We start from the raw sequence: 21,417 nt of genomic DNA, 5'->3' as shown, positions 1-21,417 counted from the left end.
TAATAATAAAATTATATTTAAAAATACCTCTCTTATTGAGAATATTTCCAATGCTAACTCCCCTATCCCTTCTCACTCCCCCCACCCCTCAAAAAAACTTCAGTTCCTTATAACTCCTATAGATGACCTCAGTCAAATGCAACAGTCATTAAAATCAACCTATGCTCTCTGCATTGCGTTGTTTCCCTTCCATATACATTGACATGGTATGTTAATTGGCTCCATTCTCATACACTCCTCTGAGTACAAACAAGAATAAGTTGATTTCTTCTTTCACTGTATACCCGTTGTTCTTACAACTGCTGAATTTAATTACACATTATCTAAACTAACAAAATAAAGTGTGAAAACTTGTTTCTTAAAATAACGTTACAAAACAGGGGTTAAATGTTTTAGTACAAATTGAGATGGTTTACTCAAAAAAGTGCTATTGAATTTAATGTGTAGAAGGCTTGGCAAAACAAGAGACTAAGGTATGACTCACTGATTATAAGTGTCTTTAGGATTTTCATTTTAATGAAATCAAAACTTGAAATCATAAATGGTACATTCATTGTGGTATGACTTATGCATGAAAATCTTATACAGAGTGCAAATCTATGAATTCATACATTAAAAATGGTCATGGGCCCTCGGACCAAGTTTCTGGACTCCAGCATTACTGACACCTTGGGTGAAAGAATTTCTTTAGAGTATGGAGAAAGTGGCATATTTAATTTCTGCTTAAAATTATTATTATTATTATTGTACTAGGATTTGAACTAAAGGCCTGGGCAATGTCCCGTAGCTTTTTTTTTTTTTTTTTTTTGCCAGTCCTGGGCTTGAGCTCAGGGCCTGAGCACTGTCCTTGGACTTTCTCAAGGCTAGAGCTCTACCACTTGAGCCTCAGCCCACTTCCGTCTTTTTTCTATGTATGTGGTACCGAGGAATCGAACCCGGGTCTTCATGCATGCTAGGCAAGCACTTTAACCACTAGGCCAAACTCCCGGCCTGTCCTGTAGCTTTTATGCTTAAGTGGCACCCTACCATTTAAGCCACAGTTCCACTTCCAATATTTTGGTGGTCAAATGGAGATAAGAGCATCATAAACTTTTCAGAGCCACTGGCTTCAAACCATGATTCTCGGATCTTAGTCTCCTGAGTAACTAGTATTACACGTATGAGCAACTGGCCACCTGCCTTGACTTAGTTTTTTTGTTTTTTTAATGGTCTTTACTATCCAGCTTTGTGTTCACTAAACTATTCATTACTAGTTTCGATGAGGTCATTTAAGATAGTTTTTTCATACTTAACAGAAGATAAAACAATCCTTCAATGGGTAAAATGCCAAATAAGAGAGCCAGGAGTATAGCCTAATGGTAGAGTGCTTGTCTAGCATGCACAAAACCCTGGGTTTGATTCCTTGGTACAACAAAAACAGAGAAAGCTAGAAACAGTGCTATTGCTCAAGTGGTAGAGCTCTAGCCTTGAGAAAGCTCAAGGACAGTGCCCAGGCCCTGAGTTCAAACCCCAGGATTGGTTTTAAAAAAAGCCAAATAAGAACCTAACTTTATATGTAATGATTCTTAGCTCTTTATAAACTTTCTTTTTCTTAGATCAAGACTGAAGTCTAGATATGTTCAAAAAACACAAGACAAAAACACAGGTTACTATGTAGGTTAGCATGAGAAGAAAGTGAAGACGAAGAAAAAAGAACAAAAGAGATAACTAGAAACAATTTCTAGATGAAGGAAGTATTTTATCTTTGGCCAACTTAAATATTATTTACAACAATGTCTATTAAAGGCCCATCCAATATCAGCCAAGAGGTTCTTACACACAAACGCCAGAAAACTTTAATGTCTACTAGTAAGTAAATGGTTATAAGTAGTGATGGTTCATCCATGAATAACTTAAAAAAAACTTCCAAAAACTGAAGAATATCAATGCATACGTGTGTGTGTGTGTGTGTAGTGAAAGTTGCAGCATTATTTATATCACCATTAAGTAAGCACGAGAGAATGTAATTTTCACATGCAAAGAACAATTACTACAAGTAAATCAAAGTATTAACATTTGTCATTGATATAACTGCCTTTTCTATAACTGCCACAGCAATACTTCCGTCACACATGCTCTTCAGGACCCTTACCACTATGTTTATCAAGAGGCAGAATCTATGAGTCAGTGGCTCATGTCCGTAATCCTAAAGGCCTGTGGTTTTAGGCAGTCCTAGACTCTTTCTAAACTGATAGGTAGTTGCAATGGTAAACATCTGCTGAGTTTGGTAGGATATTTGTTCCACACAAGTTTGGCAGAAAGGTTCAAGACACTCCATCTCAACAGAAAGATGCTGGGCATGGGCACACTCACCTGTCGTCCTAGCTAGGATACCAAACCTAAGCCAGACAGCTTATTTTCCAGGTAAGCATCAAAGAACCAGACCAAAAAAGGACTAGAGGTGTGGCTTACCAACAGAGTGCCTGCTTGGCAATCATGAGAGTCTGAGTTCAAACAGTTGTAGCCAACAACAACAACCAAAAAAAAAAAAAAAAAAAAAACAGAAGAGGTAGAATCTCTGCTCCCTTGTAGGCCTCCCAAATTACATCTATCAATAAAATGCTACACACTAGCAATGAAGTTTCCCAGGTTAGGTAACTAAAAGGTAATATGCCCAGCTGCCTGGCTTTATCTCCCAACTGGGACAATATGCCATTGGTCCTCTGAAGTACTATGTAAACTGATTTTTTTGTTTATTATCCTGAAGAGCTGAGAACCAAACAGAGCCTTGCACTTGCCAGGCTAGTGCTCTTCCACTGAGCTAAATTCCCAGCCCTTACTTAACTATTAGATACACTTTACTTTCAAGATGTACTGCTGTCCTGGTAAAGGAAGTAAGGGTTGGGGAAATCAGATTATCCTCACTCAGAAGATAGTGAATCTAAAATTTCTATATCACCTTTACTCATCTACCCCAATCAATCATTCTTTTTTTTATTTTTTTCCAGTTCTGGGATTTAAACTCAGAGCCTGAACACTGTCCTTGGGCTTTCTCAAGGTTAGAGTTCTACCACTTGAGCCACAGCACCACTTTTGGCTTTTTTCTACGTATGTGGTACCAAGGAATCGAACCCCGGGTCTTCATGCATGCTTGGGAAGCACTCTACCACTACGCCAAACTCCTGGCCCCCTATCCCAATTATTCTTAATCACTGCCTTTGGAATCAGCACTTCATAGCCAAATATGCAACTGAGAGTTATCAGATGCAATAATCTTATCTAGTACTGAAGATCAGAGAAAGTACTTGAGCAATAATAATCCATATGCATAGTAGAGACTGGGCTTCACTGTTTTCTTTTGGATACTACCAAAACTAAACTGAGCTTTCTAAAGGCAAGGCCTATATTTTACATAATAATGTATTCAATATTGGTTAGATAGCTGAGAATTAATAAACGAACTGTGAAAATGAAAGTGGGAGTGGAAAGAATCCAGACAGTTCCAGTCAATAGGACATTCAAGGACCTAACATTTTAATTATCCAATTCAAATGCATAAAATGGAAACTAAAATGTTACAAGTATGAAAACAAAGCTGACAATATATAGGCGCAAAGTAGCTTATCTGAACTAACAAACTACATTAATGGAGAAAATATAGAAATTCCTCAGGAACAGGAAAATAAGATGCTAGTAAAGGAGGAAAGAAAATGTTTGAGAAGCTTTCAAAAGCAAAGGATTGCCAGGCGCCGTGGCTCACGCCTGTAATCCTAGCTACTCAGTAGGCTGAGATCTTAGGATGGAGGTTCAAAGTCAGCCCAGGCACTAAAGACAGAGAGACATTTATCTCCAATTAATCACCAGAAAACCAGAAGTGGTGCTGTGGCTTCAGGGGTAGGGCAATAGCCTTGAGCTGAAAAGCTCAGAGATAGCACCCAGGCCCAGAGTTCAAGTCCCAAGACCAAAATAAAAAAAGCAGCAAAGGATTGTTTTAAAAAACTGAGGAACTAAAAATTATCACATAGAATAATCTGAACTGAGATACGGTAGCTTTGTACATGACCTGATGAAAAGTTGGATGCCCATTATCCCGAGTGTGCAATGCACCATGGAATAGGGTAGAGAAGAAGCAAAAGGTCTTCTACAGAAGTGATGGGCTGGGATGCAGCTCAGTGGTAAAGTGGTTGCCTAGCAAGTGCAATGTCCTGGGGGAGAGGGAGGGAGGGAGGGATGGAGGGAGGGAGGGAGGGAGGGAGGAAGGGAGGGAGGGGGGGAGAGAGAGGGGGGAGGGGAGGGGGGAGAGGAGTCAAGGGCATGGCACTACAAAGAGGAAATCAATGAGCCTCACATCATCTGATGGCCAAAGAATCAGCAGATCACTGACAATTAGATACCAACAGGTGATTTAAAGATTTAATGTCTAGGTATAAAGACCAGAGATAGTAGGTTTAACAAGACAAGAAAGGATGATAAAGAGAAGTCTCAGATAGAAAGAGTTTTAATTGGGGGAAATAGGTGTTAATATCAAATGCAAGTACTTAACACAAAGAAAGTTGAATGGAATTATTTGTGATGTATTGTTTCTCAAAAAAAAATCTTAAAACACACTTTTCTTTAAACTAATCCCCTTGCAACAAGTCTAAAATGCATAGGACTTGAGCTCACCATCAACCTCATACGTTTTCATGAGCACTGTCAAAGACCAAACTAAAAGCAGAATAGTTATAATTCTGATCATCTAACATTCTAACACATTAGGCAAAAGAACTGTGAGTTCAGGCCAGTTTAACCTACATAAAAAGTTATAGGAAGATTGGGCTGTACAATGAAACTGTTAAATTTCAGAAAGCTTAATGAGTGATATGACTCTTCACTTCAACAAAGCTTGCCAGCATTTAGATTTTTGTTGTTGTTAGACTGGGTTTTTGAACTCAGAGCTTTGCACTAGCTAGGCAAGTGCTGTAACAGCTTGAGACACACCCCTTTGCTTCCTGCTTTTTTTCAATTTATTTTAGATAAGGTCTCTACATTTTCCAGGGCTGACCTCAGACCACAATTCTCTTACCTCTCCCTCCCAAATAGCTGGGATCACAGGTACATGCAACTGTGCCTAGCCCAATACTTAAATTTTTGTAACAAAAAAGTATAAGAGCAATTTTCATAAAACCTTTACCTATGTGCCAAAAGCATTTCTCAAATATTACAAATTGCTACAAGTTATCTGTTCTCTTCAATTAAACTGACAAAGCAATAGAACTAATGAAAAGAAAAAATTATTCAGTCCTTGTAGTGATAGAATACTTCTCTGACTTGATTCTACCTACATGAAAAATGGAATAGAACTAACTATACACACATATCGATGTTGCTTTCCTGAATTTTTGTCTTATTTCATTTCATGGTAATGGGGATTGAATTCGGGGCTTGCTTGTGTATGCTAAGCAAGTGTTCTAGTGGTGAGTTATAACCTCTGCATGTCTGCCCTATACATCCCTCCTGTTTTAATACTGTACTTAGATTATGTAAGATGTGATCAATAAGAGAAACTGTGTGAAAGGTACAGTTTGCCTCTGAATCTACAGTATGATCCCATGAAGTAATAAACATTTTATTCCCATTCTACAGATGAGGAAACTGAACTACACATTCTAAATTACTTGTCAAGGTCACATAGGTATAGTGACTTGTATTTTGTCTGAAAGGAACATAGGCAGAATGACTAAAAATTTGCATTTATCTGAAAGGCTGCAGGATTACAGGAAAAGTATGGCTGACAATCAAATTCACATTTTATTTTGGCACGATCCCACAGGTACAAGTGTAGAATGACTAATGAAAAAAAAACTGAATACAACAAGATTAGCTAAGAGACTGATGTAATTAAGTTAGAAACAATGAATTAAGAGAACAGCAATAAAAGGAAAACAAAGTGAATATCTACAAAGAGTGGAAAATCAAGTTGATTGCATGACTTGGGGGTGGAGTGAGGGTGGTTTCAAGGATTGACTCACTAGCCCAAAGCAAGAGCTTCCCCCCCTTGAAATTTCCCCCCCCCCCTTGAAATTAACAACACTACTACCTTATCAAAATCTTAAGGCAGGTAGAAAGGTTCAGTACTAAGTCATCTTCCCAGCAGAGAACATTTGACCTTCTTCTCTCTGTGAAAACTATGTCTTTAGGGCTGGAAATGTGACTTAGAGGTAAAGTGCTTGCCTAGCATGCATGAAGCACTGGATTCCATTCCTCAGTACTATATACACAGAAAAAGCTGAGTGGTGCTGTGGCTCAAGTGGAAGACAGCGAGTCTTGAGCAAAAGGACAGTGCCCAGGTTCTGAGTTCAAGCCCCAGGATTGGGGGAAAAAAAAAAAAAGACCTAAAAAACCGTGACTATATATTAAAGCTGATGACTTCCACTAGCCATTTAGCATGCATATAATTTTGAGAATTATTAAGTTTCCAACACACTATAAAGAATATAGCCAGTATAGAGAATTTAGTAAGTGTTTTAATCATAACCAGTATTTATAAGTTTAAGAAAAACCTACATGCCCTTGCAATGAAATCATTTGGTCCCCAACAAGGAAACAGTCTAGTATCACATGTCTTAAAAGTCAAAAACATTAACCAACTATGTCAGAGCTAAATAGGACTACTGTTATCTTTTTCCTTTTGCTCACAAGGGGAAAAAAAAAAAACAACATAAATATAAAGACACTGGGGCCCGGAGTTTGGCCTAGTGGTAAGAGTGCTTGCCTAGCATGCACGAAGACCCAGGTTTGATTCCTCGGTACCACATACATAGAAAAAAGCTGGAAGTGGTGCTGAGGCTCAAGTGGTAGAGCTCTAGCCTTGAGAAAGTCTAAGGACAGTGCATAGGCTCTGAACTCAAGCCCAGGTCTGGCAAAAATAAATAAATAAAAATAAAAAACTGTCCTTACAGCTTAATAGGACCCGTAGAACACTGCACCAGAATTACAACCACTAGAAAAGCTTACTGTACCTTCAAATTTATTGTCACAGGTAGGGTAAAACAGTTTGCTCCTGGAAAGTTTTCAAGACAAAGGATGGAACTTCCAAGCTGTTTTCCCTAATGTCAAGAAAAACAAGTTATCTAAGGCAACAGAATGTTTACATATATATACTAACAAGTAGTTGTGTGTGTGTGTGTGTGTGTGTGTGTGTGTGTGTGTGTGTGTGTGTGTTGGAGATTCAAGCTCCCTACTACAACTCCAGCCCTAGGAATTTCAGTCACATATTAATTACTTAAAATTATTTTCAGAGGGGCCGGGAATTTGGCCTACTGGTAGAATGCTTGCCTAGCATGCACGAAGACCCAAGTTCAATTCCTTGGTACCACATACTTAGAAAAAGCCAGAAGTGGTGCTGAGGCTCAAGTGGTAGAATTCTAGCCTTGAGAAAAATCCAAGGACAGTGCTCAGGCCCTGAGCTTAAGCCCAGGACTGGCAAAACAAAACAAAACAAAACAAAAAATTATTTTCAGAAAACTTTCAAGTTGACAGTTCATATTTTTAGTGAGCTGTACTGTTATAATCTGTTAAAATAATAGCTTACAGAGAAAGTTTCTATAGCGCAGACCCACTCACTTGGTTCTTGCATTGTGTGGCTCAGACAGACTTTTAGTGAATACATGTCTAATAGATGCATAAAGAAACATAAAGATGCTTTCAGATAGATGTGTGCATATGGAGGTACACATATATGACAATCTAGAAAAATCTGTGCTTTCCATTAATAATTTTTTATAAAGTTCTACTAAATTGAGAAGAAAAAGGTAGCAGCTAACAGAAGAATCTAGGCAAAGAATGGCAAAGTAGGAATCTGGAAACAAAAACAACAACAACAAACTGAGCAGGTACACAAAATAAGCACTGAACAGTTTCATTTATAAATGTTCGTGTTTTATTTTTAAAGTTGAGTAATATTCCAACTTCCATTTATGAAAAATAATATTCTAGGATAAATTTCTAATTCCCAAGAGAAACAGGTTTAAAGAACTGCATACAAAATGTAATAGAATCAAGAGCTGCAATAAAATGAACAGAAAAGGCAAACAGGCTTTTACTGGAAACCTAGTAGACATATGATATATTAAAAGTCTGGATAGATTGAAGTAACAAATCAAGATGAAAATTCCCAATGGATTCAATATGTACTGAAAAAAACAAGCAATAGAATTCCAATCAACAGTTGACACAAAAACTGTCAGAATGAAACAATGAGAGATTTGTTGCAATGGTTCTTATAGTTTACAAATACTCAACTATTACGTTTATATTACTAATGCTGAAATTGAAGATTCTGGCAAAAAGACTCAGATCGGCCCAACAGTGAAAAGGAAGCCTGGATAAAGGCATCCAGCCTAATGCAAAGATCACTCTCCTTGATGAACGTTTGTGACCAAATAGCATTCAATGTGCATGATACCACAAACGAGCAACAGACAGATCAGAAAAACAGCTAGATTTCCAACCTTTCCTTATACAGGCAATATTTCTAAAAGCAATCATATTAAAATATGATGAAATTTAAGTTGGACAGGCACTGTTACCCTGGTTTTCTAATTTTTTTTCACAAACCATAAGACTTCTAGAAGATGAGAATGTTTTATGTTTTAACCTGCATTAAAAGCTTTATATCACTTCAATGCCCTGGTGCTTAAAGTGCAACAGAATCAGACCAATGAAGGCAAAGACTATATTTGGGTTACATGTAATGAATGATTTTGACCCAACTATTAGTCAGAAAAACTTTAATGAATGCTTTTCCCAGTAAATAACTTAGCAGTTCCAGAGGTGAAAACAGAAAGACATTTTGAGGAATGAGGAGATGAAAACCATTTTAGCCTTGTATTTCACAAATAATTATTAAACATTTTTAAGTTCTACAACTATCAGAATGTTTCACAGAAACTGTAACACTCTACTATGCAGTTACATAAAGCCTTTTCTCCACTTTTTGCAAAGTAGAATTTCGGATCATAATAAAACTAAAAACAGGCAATGCCAGAAATCCAGCAAACCGAAGGCTCAGCTCTGGAATATCATAGTCTATATTTTAAATTCAAGATTTAGAAGACACATCAATTCTTATTTTATTCAGGTCAATCAATCAGTCTGTTTATTTTCCCTATTTCATGCTTCTATGATAAGGAAAATCAGCCGTTATTAGAACTAGCTCAACTCTGCCATATCAGAACTAGGTCAACTTGGTAAGGAAAATATTGTCAGAATTAGCTTGATAGAACTAGCTTGAGCTTTATGCTTCATGAAACTTTCAAGAAACAGCAACCCTTAGGATAAACCAAAACTCAAAACATTTGTGCTCTAGAACTCAGAACTAAACCCCCAAACCCAAGTGCTATAAAAGGATTGCTGGTCAGAGCTCAGACTTTGGAGTAGAAACTCCTCTGGCCCCCAGTGTAATAAACCTGAGCATGACAACCTCTTCCCAGAGTATTTTCCACAATCCCTTATCTCTCTGAATGACCAACTGCAGAAACGTCAAAGGTTATCAAATTACATACCATATGTGACTTTCAGTTTTTATGAAATCTAAAGGTCTCTCACTTCTAAGTGGCATATTCAGGAATGGATAAGTTTTGTACAAAGTAAGTAAATACATTAAATTACCCACAGTCTAAACAGAAATTATGCCAAAAGGCTATGATATAAAAAAAACTGTCACAGAAGGGTTATCACAGTATAAAATGTAAGATTCTAAATTCTCCTGGTGTTAAAGACTGTGAGAAAGAGAAAGAAAAGATGTTGAATTCCCCCTCAATTCCTTTTTCTTTTTTTTTTGGGGGGGGTAGAGCATTCTTAACAGTTATAGAAAAAAAAATTTAAAAGATCCTATGTCTCAAACTTGACCTGCAGACACTACTCAACGGGGTCTAGCAACTTAGTTGTGCAATGATGGCCAGTGTAATAGAAATCACGACAAACCTGAGGTGACAATTACCTGTGGCATAAATGCAAAACGCACGCAGATCCTTTTCCTACAATGCCGCATTTTATAGTAAAACCACACACACACACACACACACACACACGAGCACGACCGAAAAGGCACAGGAGCTAAGTCTATCAGACACGGAAGCAAAGAAGGGAGGGAAGGAATGAACGAGTCGTGTCACTTTACCCGTCTGGCACACGGGTGCTCCTTAGAAAGCTCCACACTCAATAAAAACAGCCATCGCGTTGCACCTTTCCGTCCGACCGCGTCCGCCCCTTCGCTCACCCAGTCTGCTTCCCCACTCACCGGTCCCTATCGGCTTTCAGGCAAAATGTGAGGCGGATCCGGGCGGGGTGGAAGGCAAATACAAAGCAGCGCCTGGAGGGCACCGCCAGGCTCTTCTCCGCCAAGGATCGCTTCTCGGCGTCTCCCTCCACGGGAAGAAGTCGCCGGGCATCGGACCACACGGCAGCCACGCCGGCCTCCGTGGGCAGCCACGCCGGCCTCCGTGGGCAGCCCGCCGGCCCGCGTCCCCGAGCGCTCGTCCCCGCCCGGGAGGGAGACGGGAAGATCCCTCTACCTACTTACTGTTTTGGGGTGAAGGTGGATGGAGGACGCTTTTCAAAGTAGCCCCAATAGTGTCACCAAAACACAGTTCCGGAATAAAATATTAGGGAACCTTGCTTGCTTGTTTGTTTCTTCTTTTCCCTTCCCGTCTAGAGACCTGGGGAGCAGAGCTCCATCTCAGTCCACAGCCTCCCCGCCCCCCCACCCCGGGTCCCCGCGTCTGGAGTTCGGGGTGGAGATCGGCCCCGGGGGAGGGGGCGCAGCGAGAGCGGGAAACCGACGGGACGCCGGCGAGCGGCGGCGCCCGCCGCCCCGCACCGCGTCCCCCCAGCCCACGCGTCCGGCACCCGGGCTCCCGCTCCGCGCCCAGGCCCGGGCACAGCCGCCAGCGCCGTCCAACTTGGCAGCTCCGGGCTGCGCTCGGCCGCACGGGCACCGCACGCGAGCGCGCGTCCCGCGGCGGGACGCCCCGGTCCACGCCGACGAGAGCCCACCTCGCAGTTTCCCCAACTCCAGGCGGGAGACCCCACCTCCGCCACCCAGGCGGCGCGGGGGACGCCGGCGGGGGGAGTTGCGGAGCCGAGGACGCCTTCCCGGGACGGCCCCTCACCGACGGCCCCACCCCAGCCCGCGCCGGGTCCCCCGCTCCCGAGCCCCGCAGCCTCCCGCCCGTCGGCCCGAGCGCCCACTCACTTTCCTCCCCAACCCCGCACACGCACACAGTCCTTCTTAAAGTGGAGAGAAAGAAGTGAGGACCAGACTGGAGGCGGTCCTGCTTCCGATCCGCCCGACTCACCTCGCCACCGCTCGGCACAGACCCCTCCCCAGCGTCCCGGCACCCAGGGCTGAGGCGGGAGGAGGGAAGCGGGAGGGGGAGGGGTGCTTCCGTGCGGGGCTCCCGTCGGGAGGGGTTGGGGAGGGCCGGAGGCCCGCGCAGGAAGAGGAGACGGGGGAGGGGAGGCCCCGCTCTCAACAGTCGCCCCCCTGAAAACCTCCCTTGTCTCAATCACATCAGACTGACTGTCTTTGTCTGGCTGACAACCGCCATATTGATATCAACAGCCCCGCTCCCACCTGCTGCAGCCGGGTGTCCCTGGGAGTTGTAGTTTCTGCCTCCCTGGAGTAAACCCGCGCAGCCCCGTGTCTGGAGGCCCTGGGGAACTACAATTCCCGGAAGGCTGCGCGTCCATACGCCTTCCCAAAAAGAGGAGGGGGGGAAAGAGGCCCCGCAGCAGTATGGACTACAAATCCCAGAATGCCATGAGTGACCGGGGCCCGTATGGGGAATGTGATATCAGCTGGTGTGGAGAGAGGATGAATTGGCGGCGGGGATGAATTTTAAGTTGACGGAAAGAGGTGTTCTAAGAGGGAAGGAAGGAAAGGGGCGGCGACCACACTTCCCGTGGTGCCCGGGAAGGACTACATTTCCCAAGATACCCCAGAAGGGGGGAGGGGGGAGGAGGGGGGGAAAAGACTACAAATCCCGCGATGCACTCTGCTGCCTGCGACGGAGCACGAACCGGAAGGCGCTCCCAGGACCACCAACACCTACCCGCCGAAAGTCCAGTATGAAACTGGTGAGTTGCCGCTCCTGGGTCGGAGGGCTGAGGGGGAGCGGTGTCCTCGTGAACGTCGTCGCGAAGGAAGGGTGGCCGCTAGGGAACTGGAGAGCGAGGCGGGCTGAAGAGGGCGCTTCGGGGAGGGGGGAAGGCGGGAGTCCCACGCCGCGGCCGGGCGTCGCAGCCTCGCTTGGGCGGCTCCTGGGGTGTAGGCGCGAGGTGGCCGGGCGCCGGCCGTGGGCCTGGGGTGGGCCTGAGGTCGGCGTCCACGTGAGGGCTCCGCACGCCGGGGAGCGCCGCGCCTCGGCGGCGGGGAGGACGGACGGCTCGGGCTCGAGCCGAGGCGCGCTCGTCGAGGTTCCCGATCCGGGCTCCTCGGCGCGGTCCGGAGTCTGCGGGGACTGTCGAGTGGTAAACCTCGGGGTGGCCGGACCGTGGCGCTCGGGGCGCGGGGGCCGTGGCGGGGCCCCGGAGGTTTGCGCACGGCCGAGAAGGCTGTGGAAACGCTTGTTCTTAACTGCGCGCGCACCTGTAGCAAGTTGTTTTGGGTCCTGAACGAGGAGCGGCACCGTCAGGAGCGTGGAAAACCGCCCTGAAATACTGCGTCTCGACCTTTTTTATTATTATTTTGAAAAGTCCACGTTCTTGCAGCCAGGTTATTGCCAAGCTTTACTTCCCGTGATGGATGGACAAAGAAACTTTCTCAAGCCTGTTAGGCATGGTCAGTTTTAAAAGGCAGGGAAGTGTCAAAGTTTTGGGGGTTTTTGTTTGTTTGTTTTTTTCCCCCCTCTCACAGAGAGCCAAGATTTGCTTTACATACACTCGCTTGACTCCTAAAATTCTCCTAAGTGTTTTTAGAGGGATGAAAACGTGAAAGTTAACGAAAAAGAAAAAGATGATTTTGCCCTTTGAGAATTGAAAGACACTTGAGAGGGACAGGAAGTGTTCGTTGATGTTCTCCCAGTCAAACCACATCTCGTACACGAAAAGTCATTGGTTAATTGAAAGGTGATCTACAATGTACAATTCTACCAACATAGCAGAGGTTGCAAAAGCATGTTAGATTTATGTGCTGTACCTTCTGAAGGGTTTAATAAAGTTCACAATTTTTACAACTATATACTGTTTGGGCCGGGAGTTTGGCCTAGTGGTAGAGTGCTTGCTTAGCATGCATGAAGACCCGGGTTCGATTCCTTGGTACCACATACATAGAAAAAAGCCAGAAATGGTGCTGAGGCTCAAGTGGTAGAGCTCTAACCTTGAGAAAGTCCCAGGACAGTGCTCAGGCCCTGAGCTCAAGCCCAGGACTGCAAAAAAACAAAAAAAAAAAACAACTATATACTGTTTGAGGAATATGAGATAGTGTGTTTATATGTCACAGGGGCTGAAGATGTACACTGATGTGCTCCACTAGCATACACAGGGCCTATGTTTGATTGTATGTGTGTATGTATGTGTTATATATGTGTGTGTGAATGTGAATAGATCCCAGCCAAGTAGGAATTGGAGTCAGGGACTGTCATAGCTTGAAGTCAGTCCTGGCATAAAAATTTGCCAGACCCCATCTCAGACAGTGACTGGGTGCAGTGGTACCTGCCTATTACCCCACTAATTGGGGAAGTGTAGTGACTGGACACAACGTCAGTCACGTGTCAACCCCAGCAACATGAAAAGCATGATTGGAAGGCTCTCAGCCCAGGCTGCCTTGGGCATAGTGGGAGACTCTTCTCAAAAATAACTAGGACAGGGTGGGGCATGTGGCCTAGGGGTAGAGTGTTTGAGTAGCATGCACAAAGCTCTGGTTTCAATTCCTCCATACCATGTACACAGAAAAAGCCAGAAGTGCTGCTGTGGTTCAAGTGGTAGAGCACTACCCTTGAGCAATGAAAAAAAAAAGCTCAAGGACAGTGCTCAGGCCCTGAGTTCAAGCCCCAGGACTGGCCAAATAACCAAGACAAGAAGAGATTGGAGTGGTAGCCTAGCAAGCATGAAGCATCCTGAATTCAGGCCCCAATGATACCCCCAAAACAGAAAAAGAAATACATGTTACTGAACACATTCTTGTTTTTGAGACTATAACTTTCCGAAATACCTTTCCCACACACAACCTATGGCCACATCATGTTGGTTTTACTTAATGAAATTTCTCAAGTAGATCTGTTTTTCTTCATTTTCAATAGTATTGCCTTTACACTACATCACTACATCTTTTTGCTTGACACTTGATATTCAATAAGACCTTTTTTTTTTTTTTTTTCTTTGCCAGTCCTGGTCTTAGACTCAGGGCCTGAGCACTATCTTTGGGGTTTTTTGTTTTTTTGTTTTTTTCTCAAGGTTAGTACTCTACCACTTGAGCCACAGCACCACTTCTGGCTTTTTTTTCTATGTATGTGGTACTGAGGAATCGAACCTGGGTCTTCGTGCATGCTAAGCAAGCACTCTTACTATTAGGCCAAACTCCCGGCCCCTCAATAAGACCTTCTAAATAGTCTCCCTGCCTTCTCAAATCCATCTTCTGCTGGGTTTATCAGCAGTTTGGGGTTTTTTGTTTTGTTTTGTTTTTGTTTTTTAAATAGTAGTGTTCCATAATACCTGCCTTTCCACTAGGATAAAGTCTTGGAATTTTTGTTTGGACTTGAAGAATACTTTTCTACTTCCCTTAATTTTTGTTCCATTCATTTCACACATCTTTCTGTTCTTGAACGCAACCTGTTCTCTTCTGTTTTGGGGATTTTCCAGGGTTTTCCATTACCTGCCACATCCCCCACCCCTTGGGGGGTGGAGGGCAGGCAGAAGGGGCTGGCTTAAGTCTTATACCCTTGAGGTCTCTGTCCAAAGTTTCCCAGAGGTAAGATGCTTCCACAAATCACTGGATATAGAAACAAAAGCCATATAATGAGTGATTGTTGTCCTTAATGTACTATGTTATCTCATCTCTTTTGCTGTCCCTTGGTTATCTCATATTGTTACAGTATTTCACCTTGTTATCTGATATATTGTATATATACTTATTTGGTTACTTGAAATAGGATAGGAAAGGGGGGGAAAACAAGATGAGGGGTGGGAGTGGGAAGAGGGAAATGGGGGCCAAGACATGAGAAAGGGTATCAATGTTTGTGAAGTAATGCACCTTCTATCTGGTGAATATAATGTAACCCTACTATTAATTACAATAAAAAATATATGGAAAAAAAAAACTGTGACTGCCTTCAAATCTGGACTTTCTAATGTACAGTATGTATTCCAGAGCCTAACAGTGTGGCCTTACCAAACAGTAGTTGAGTGCATAATTTCTGAAAGCCTGTCAAGGTTTGTGAATACTGTTGAGGGAAGATTTATGAGTGGAGTTAGCAAGATTACAGGACCTGTGGACCTGTGGAGTAAAGGTATAAATAATAATAGTTGCTACTGGTTTTTTTTTTCTTTGCCAGTCTTGAGGTTTGAACTCAGGACCTGGGTTCTGTCCCTGAGCTTCTCTGTGCTCAAGGTTAGCACTCTACTACTTGAGCCACGGCACCACTTCTGGTCTTTTCTGTGTTTGTGGTACTGAGGAATTGAACCCAGGGATTCATGCATGCTGGGCAAGCACTCTACCACTAGGCCATCCTCCCAGCCCAATAGTTACTGCCTTTTATCCAGCAGTCTCTGTGTGCCAGACAAGTGTAGTGTCTGGCTGCTTCTGCTGCATCCTATTTACTCCTTTGATCATCTGTAAGCTTGTGGGAGCTCACTGGTTCCACAGACTGAAAGTGGTAGCACCAAAATCTAAACCCATACCTCCCTGACTGCTTAGTAAAGGCTGAAACTCTGGCACACTGCCCAATGCCTAGCAAGGAGTTACATTATTTTTTGAAGGAAGGAAGATAGAGAGAATACTGAGAAATACTATTCAATGCTCATTTTAAATTTTGAATTACAAATTTTCATGATAATACAACAGGCCATATGTCACAGTATGCCAATTGAATGAGGCTATGCTTTTATATTGTCCAAATTTAGCTTCCATTAATACCTTTATAGTTCTCTTAACTTTTTGTACAGCAATTTCTTGGTGGCTTTTCACACACACAAAACCAGTGTCATTATGTTATATTTGGATGGCTTCTCCTTAGGTACCAACTCCAAGGATTTTAATAACATTATTTATAATATTATGCAATATTCTGGCAAGTTTATTTATCTGAAAAAATGTATTGGTTGGTATTTATTGTTATGCAGAACCTTTGTTTTGTTTTTGAGACAGGGACTTACTTTGTAGCCCACACTATCTTCAAATTTATGTTCTTCCTACTTTTTAGAGCGCTGGGATTGTTACAAGCATGTGCCATCATGCCCAGCGCATAATCATTTTACAAATAAAATTGGAAGTGTATCTTCTGAGTCACTGCATTTTAAAGCATATTCACTTATTAGTATAGATTGAGCCTAATTGGGTACACCCTAGTGGCCAATTCAACTAGTGTGGAAAACTAGAGTTCACTTGATCCTTATCAAAAGCCATTGGGGGAGCCGGGAGTTTGGCCTAATGGTAGAGTGCTTGCCTAGCATGCACAAAGACCCAGGTTCGATTGCTCGGTACACATACTCAGAAAAAGCCGGAAGTGGTGCTAAGGCTCAAGTGGTAAAGCTCTAACCTTGAGAAAAAGCTCAGGCCCTGAGCTTAAGCCCAGGACTGGCAAAAAAAAAAAAAAAAAAAAATCCAGTGGGACAAAAAATACTGAGTATGCTGACAGGAAGTGAGTTTGAAGCATCCTAGCAAGGAATCTCGTCATTCAAATAAATAAAGATTAAAGTCAATGAACATATGAAATTCAAGAACTCAGCACATATACTATCTAGATGGTTCTAGAGATGGAGAGCATTTTCTAGCCTATTCAAGCCAATAAAGATTTGTTATTCGATCACTGTATCCTCTGATATTCAAAGTTTCAACACGTCTCATTTTAACTGTTACACTTGACCTCAAAGATCTATGACACCGAATTATTTATCATTTTGCTGAGGCACAAACTTGAATGTGACTTTCAAGTTGATGGTAATCCTTTGTAAATGAGCCTGATTGCCTTTGCAGAGTTGTTACTCTGGTCTGCAAGAAAAGTTATTTAAGTCTCCATTATACTTACTGAGTTTGATGGAGGAAATTTTTTTCCATACTTGTATTTACAAATGTTAAAACTGGAGAACGCCCTGAAATATATTCTTGAATGGCATATATTCCTTTGTCCAAAATGCTGTTTCACGTCTACTGGCTCACACATAACTTATCCTGACCTCCAGGAAAATAGAGGGAACAAAGAAGTGAACTCATGGCCTGTTCTCAGCGGAGAGCAAGTAGAACACCAGGAACAGCTGTAGATTATACAGAAGATCTTACTTGAAAAGAATAAATCCTGTCCCAAGGTCATGTCGCAAATCATTAGGAAGGAGTGTAGTTACATTCTCACACCTCTCTCACAAATTCTTTTTCTTCAATTTACAGAGTTGTAGAATTCTTTTGGCTTCCTAGAACTTGGATCAAGAACAGAAAATTACTTGCTATAAGTTACAAACATTCAAAATTTTACTGGTGCTGCATGCACCTATTAGACTATGATTGTTAAAATGTCAACCTGATTTTACTCTTGACTGTCTCTCCTTGGTGGTTGATTAGAGTGCCCTCATGTGTCTTTTCAATGTAATGTCATTTTGAGCCTTAGGTCATATTTTATTGCAACTTTAGTATCATAGTTTTTTCCTTTCATAATTTCCTCAAACTCTGGAAAGCTAAGTGTGATGGTCATGTTGTATATCTTGTTCAGATGTACCCTTTGATAAAAAATAGGTATCTTACATCTCAGAGTTTGCAATTATTAGTCTGATGGTTTATACTTATCAGTGCAAAAAATATACTGATGACCGATTTTTTTTTCTGCAGTAATAATAGATGAATTGAGAAAAAGTATCTGGCTTATATCTGGTTACTCAGCCAAGCCAAAGTGCTTCCTAATGAAAGCCTGGCTTCCCTTGGCATATTTGTTTTATACTCAAATCCCTCTGCCATTTGCTCTAATATTTGGCAATGTGTGGCGAGGAGTTTACCCGAGATAAGGGTGTGTGTAACCTATACCTTGAACTTACTAAAATGTCATTATTCCAAATGGAAATTTTACTGTGGCTTGCTACATACCAACAGAGGTCGGCACATGAACCAGCCCTCAGATCTCTGTCATCATTTATTCATTCTTCCTGAGCACCTTCTCTTGAGCTAAGCTTTGCCAGTGAACAAAACAAACTTATTTTCTCTCAGTGTAGCACACAAAGCTTCATGGGATCACTGCATGATTCAAGTAAAGTTACAATGAATATCATGATATAACCATATTGGTGTACACTGGCTCTACTTATTTTTGTAATAAAATGGTAGAAAATGGATTTAGTTGTATCCAGTAATATATCATCTTAAAACTGTAATAGCAAAGGCCAAAGTGTCCACTAATTTTCCGTTTTTTCAGTGGTGTATGAGAATACATTTTCCACTGTGGCCAACAAGGATGTTTACTCTATTTGTCTTACTAATGTAACTTTCTTCCTCTCCTATGCTCACCCCCTCTCCATCTACCTTAGTACAATATAGTAATGATTATGGAGGTGGGAAGATGTACCAGGAAGAGAAGCATTTTTCATCTGTGAAAAATGTGGTACCATATGATTTTTAAAAAAGAAAATGCTGATGCCTGGACACAGAAATTAAGGTGATAGAAGTAAGAGATCAGGCAGGTTGGAGAGGGGCAAGTTGGGGTTAATAACAGAACAACACTACCCACAGTCCAGAAAAGGGCTAGCTTGTGAGATGAAGGTAGGAGATGAATAACAAAAGGGTAGATTCTGGAATTGGCAGAGATAATGAGAACAAGTAAGGATAGGGACAGAAAGCACAAGAATGGGAAGATGGTGAAAGCTGCAGAAGAGTCAGCTTGAAGGCCCCAGGGTGTTAAAAATAAACAAGAGGTTTACATTGTCCCTGCTTGACCCTTTATCTAAGGGAAATAAATGCCTTAGTGATCCAAAGTTACCTAAATTTACAGGAACAAAACTGAACGAACGTTAGCTCTCTCGAGATGGATATTCTCAAGATGGGCACCATTGGCCTGTAATCCTTGCTATTCAGGAGGCTGCAACCTGGAAATCCAGGTTCAAAACTAGCCTGGCAGAAAAGTCTGTGAGATTCCATCTCCAAAATAACCACCAACAAAGATGGTCTAGAGGCATGGTTCAAGTGGTATAGTGCCAGTCAAGTAATTGCAAAATCCTGGGTTCAAACCCCAATGCCATCTCCTTCCCCCCAAAGCATAGATAATCAGATGATGTTCAAGAATCATAGTGGAGTGCTAACTTTGAATAAAAAAACTCAGGGTTATTTGAGTACCCAATGCTATGGACATGGTATTGGAAATATAAACACAAGTATATAGACATAAACACTTATGACTCTATAGACATAATGTTTTATTACATAGATTAATATGTATCTATGACATACAAACCCTCAGCCTAATATTAATTATGTTCTAAAATCTAAGAGTCAGTTATTACATATAGAGATTCCCTTCTTTAATACTTGTTTGTTAAACATGTCATTTGAAATATGATGTAAAAATCAATGTTAATAAATTCTTTTAAAAAAAAGAAAAAAAACATTTAGGGACAACACCCAGGCCCTGAGTTCAAGCCTTAGGACAAGCAACAAACAAAACAAAATAAAAAGCATAGTTAGATACTTTAGTGTAATTCTCCCTTCACATTTTTATTAGCATATGAATTATAGGTATAAAGCAGTTTCAATAATATTAAGGATATTGGTTTTTTATGATTTTCGGTCACTTTGTTGAGGTATAATTTACATGACATAAAATGCATTTAAATTGTTAAATATAGTGACTTTTGGTAAATGACACAGTCATCACAATCTAATTTGAGAACATTTCCATTCATAGAAAAAGTTTCTTCATGCCCATTAATAGTCATTCCCCAACCACTGATTTCATTAGTTTCTGTCTCTGAAGATTTTCCCTTCCTGATCCTTTCATATAAATTAACTCAAACCCTGTACAATCGTCATTATTGGCCTCTTCACATAGGCATAATTTTGGGGCTCTTTGTGTATCAGTAATTCCTTATTATCACTCAATATATGACGTTGTATGAATTTATTTTCTTTATTCCCACACCAGTGGACAGACATTTGGATTGCTTCTGTTTGGGGCTGTTGTGGTTGTGGAGACTTAAGTTTTTAAAGTGTGATTTCTTCTTGTTCTCCCTTGTTCTTGCATAAGTGCACTGGCCATAACCTCTACTGAGTAGAAGTTGTGCAAGTAGATGAACTTGGTGTGTTCTTGACCCCAGGGGAATGGCGTTCAGTTTTTCACTGATATTATATAACATATCCCTTTCCAATTTCAGAACATTTCTTTCTATAATTTGTTGAGTGTTTGTATCATGAATCTGTCTTGCATTTTTGTCACATGTTTTTCCTATATCTGCCAAGGTGATTGATTATACAGTTTCTAAGACAATCTCATGTTTTGCTCTTACTCTAACATAGTAGATTCCCTTAATTGAATTTTGAAGATTAAATCAGTCTTGGGATAAATATTGCCTGATGATGGTATATAACTCTTTTTTTTTCGTCAGTCGGTTGGTTGGTCGTGGGACTTGTACTCTGTGCCTGGGCATTGTTCACTGAGCTCTTTAGCTCAAGGCTACTGCCCTACCCCTTGAGTCACAGCACCACTTCTCATTTTCTGGTGGTTAATTAGAGATAAGAGTCTCATGAACTCTTTGCCATTTGCTAGGCACAGTGGCTCACGCCTGTAATCCTAGCTACTCAGGAGGCTGAGATCTGAGAATCAAGGTTCAAAGCCGGCCCGGGCACAAAAGGACCCAAGACTCTTGTCTCCAATTAGTCTCTAGAAAAATGGGAAGTGGGACTTGACTCAAGGGTAGGGTTGTAGCCTGGAGAGAGTTCAAGCCCCATGACCCACCAAAAAAAAAAAAAAAGGACTCACAGATAATTTTAGTGCCTGGGGTAGCATGAACCATGATCCTCAGATCTCTGCCTTCTGAGTAGCTATGATTATAGGCATGAGCAACCTCACCAGGCTATAAATCTTTTATGTATGTTGCTAAATCTGCTGTTATTTCCTTGAACATTCTTGCATATTCATGGGGAATATTAATCTGTAGTTTTTTGTGTGATAATTTTATCTGGGTTTAGTATTAGGATCATCTTTGTGTAATAAGTTAAAAAATACTCCTTTTTCTTCTGCATTCCACAAGACTATATGAAGAATTAGTAAG

The 21,417-nt window shown here is 41.6% G+C and overlaps 2 protein-coding genes across 8 annotated transcripts in view; one reads left to right on the top strand and one right to left on the bottom strand.

Moving 5' to 3' along the window:
• Window positions 1-11,368, bottom strand: part of Hmbox1 (homeobox containing 1) — a 97,585-nt gene extending 86,217 nt beyond the window's left edge. For 2 of the 6 annotated variants that reach the window (XM_090353679.1, XM_090353680.1), the window contains exon 1: window positions 10,544-10,873. The gene's annotated coding sequence lies outside the window, so the exon portion shown is untranslated. Of the gene's footprint in view, window positions 1-10,543; window positions 10,882-11,318 lie in introns of those variants that run through there. The other 4 variants (XM_090353676.1, XM_090353678.1, XM_090353677.1 and 1 more) reach the window with 3 other exon arrangements.
• Window positions 11,369-11,998: 630 nt separating this feature from the next.
• Ints9 (integrator complex subunit 9) overlaps window positions 11,999-21,417 on the top strand; it is a 60,254-nt gene continuing 50,835 nt past the window's right edge. For both annotated transcript variants that reach the window (XM_090353674.1, XM_090353675.1), the window contains exon 1: window positions 11,999-12,099. In XM_090353674.1, the coding sequence (XP_090209800.1) occupies window positions 12,091-12,099 (9 nt within the window). In that variant the 5' untranslated portion in view covers window positions 11,999-12,090. The remainder of the gene's footprint in view (window positions 12,100-21,417) is intronic.

This window comes from Megascapheus bottae, chromosome 20 (genome assembly GCF_031878675.1).
Source record: "Megascapheus bottae isolate mThoBot1 chromosome 20, mThoBot2.hap1, whole genome shotgun sequence".
NCBI lineage: Eukaryota > Metazoa > Chordata > Mammalia > Rodentia > Geomyidae > Megascapheus > Megascapheus bottae.
This window is presented reverse-complemented; position numbering and strand designations above follow the sequence as displayed.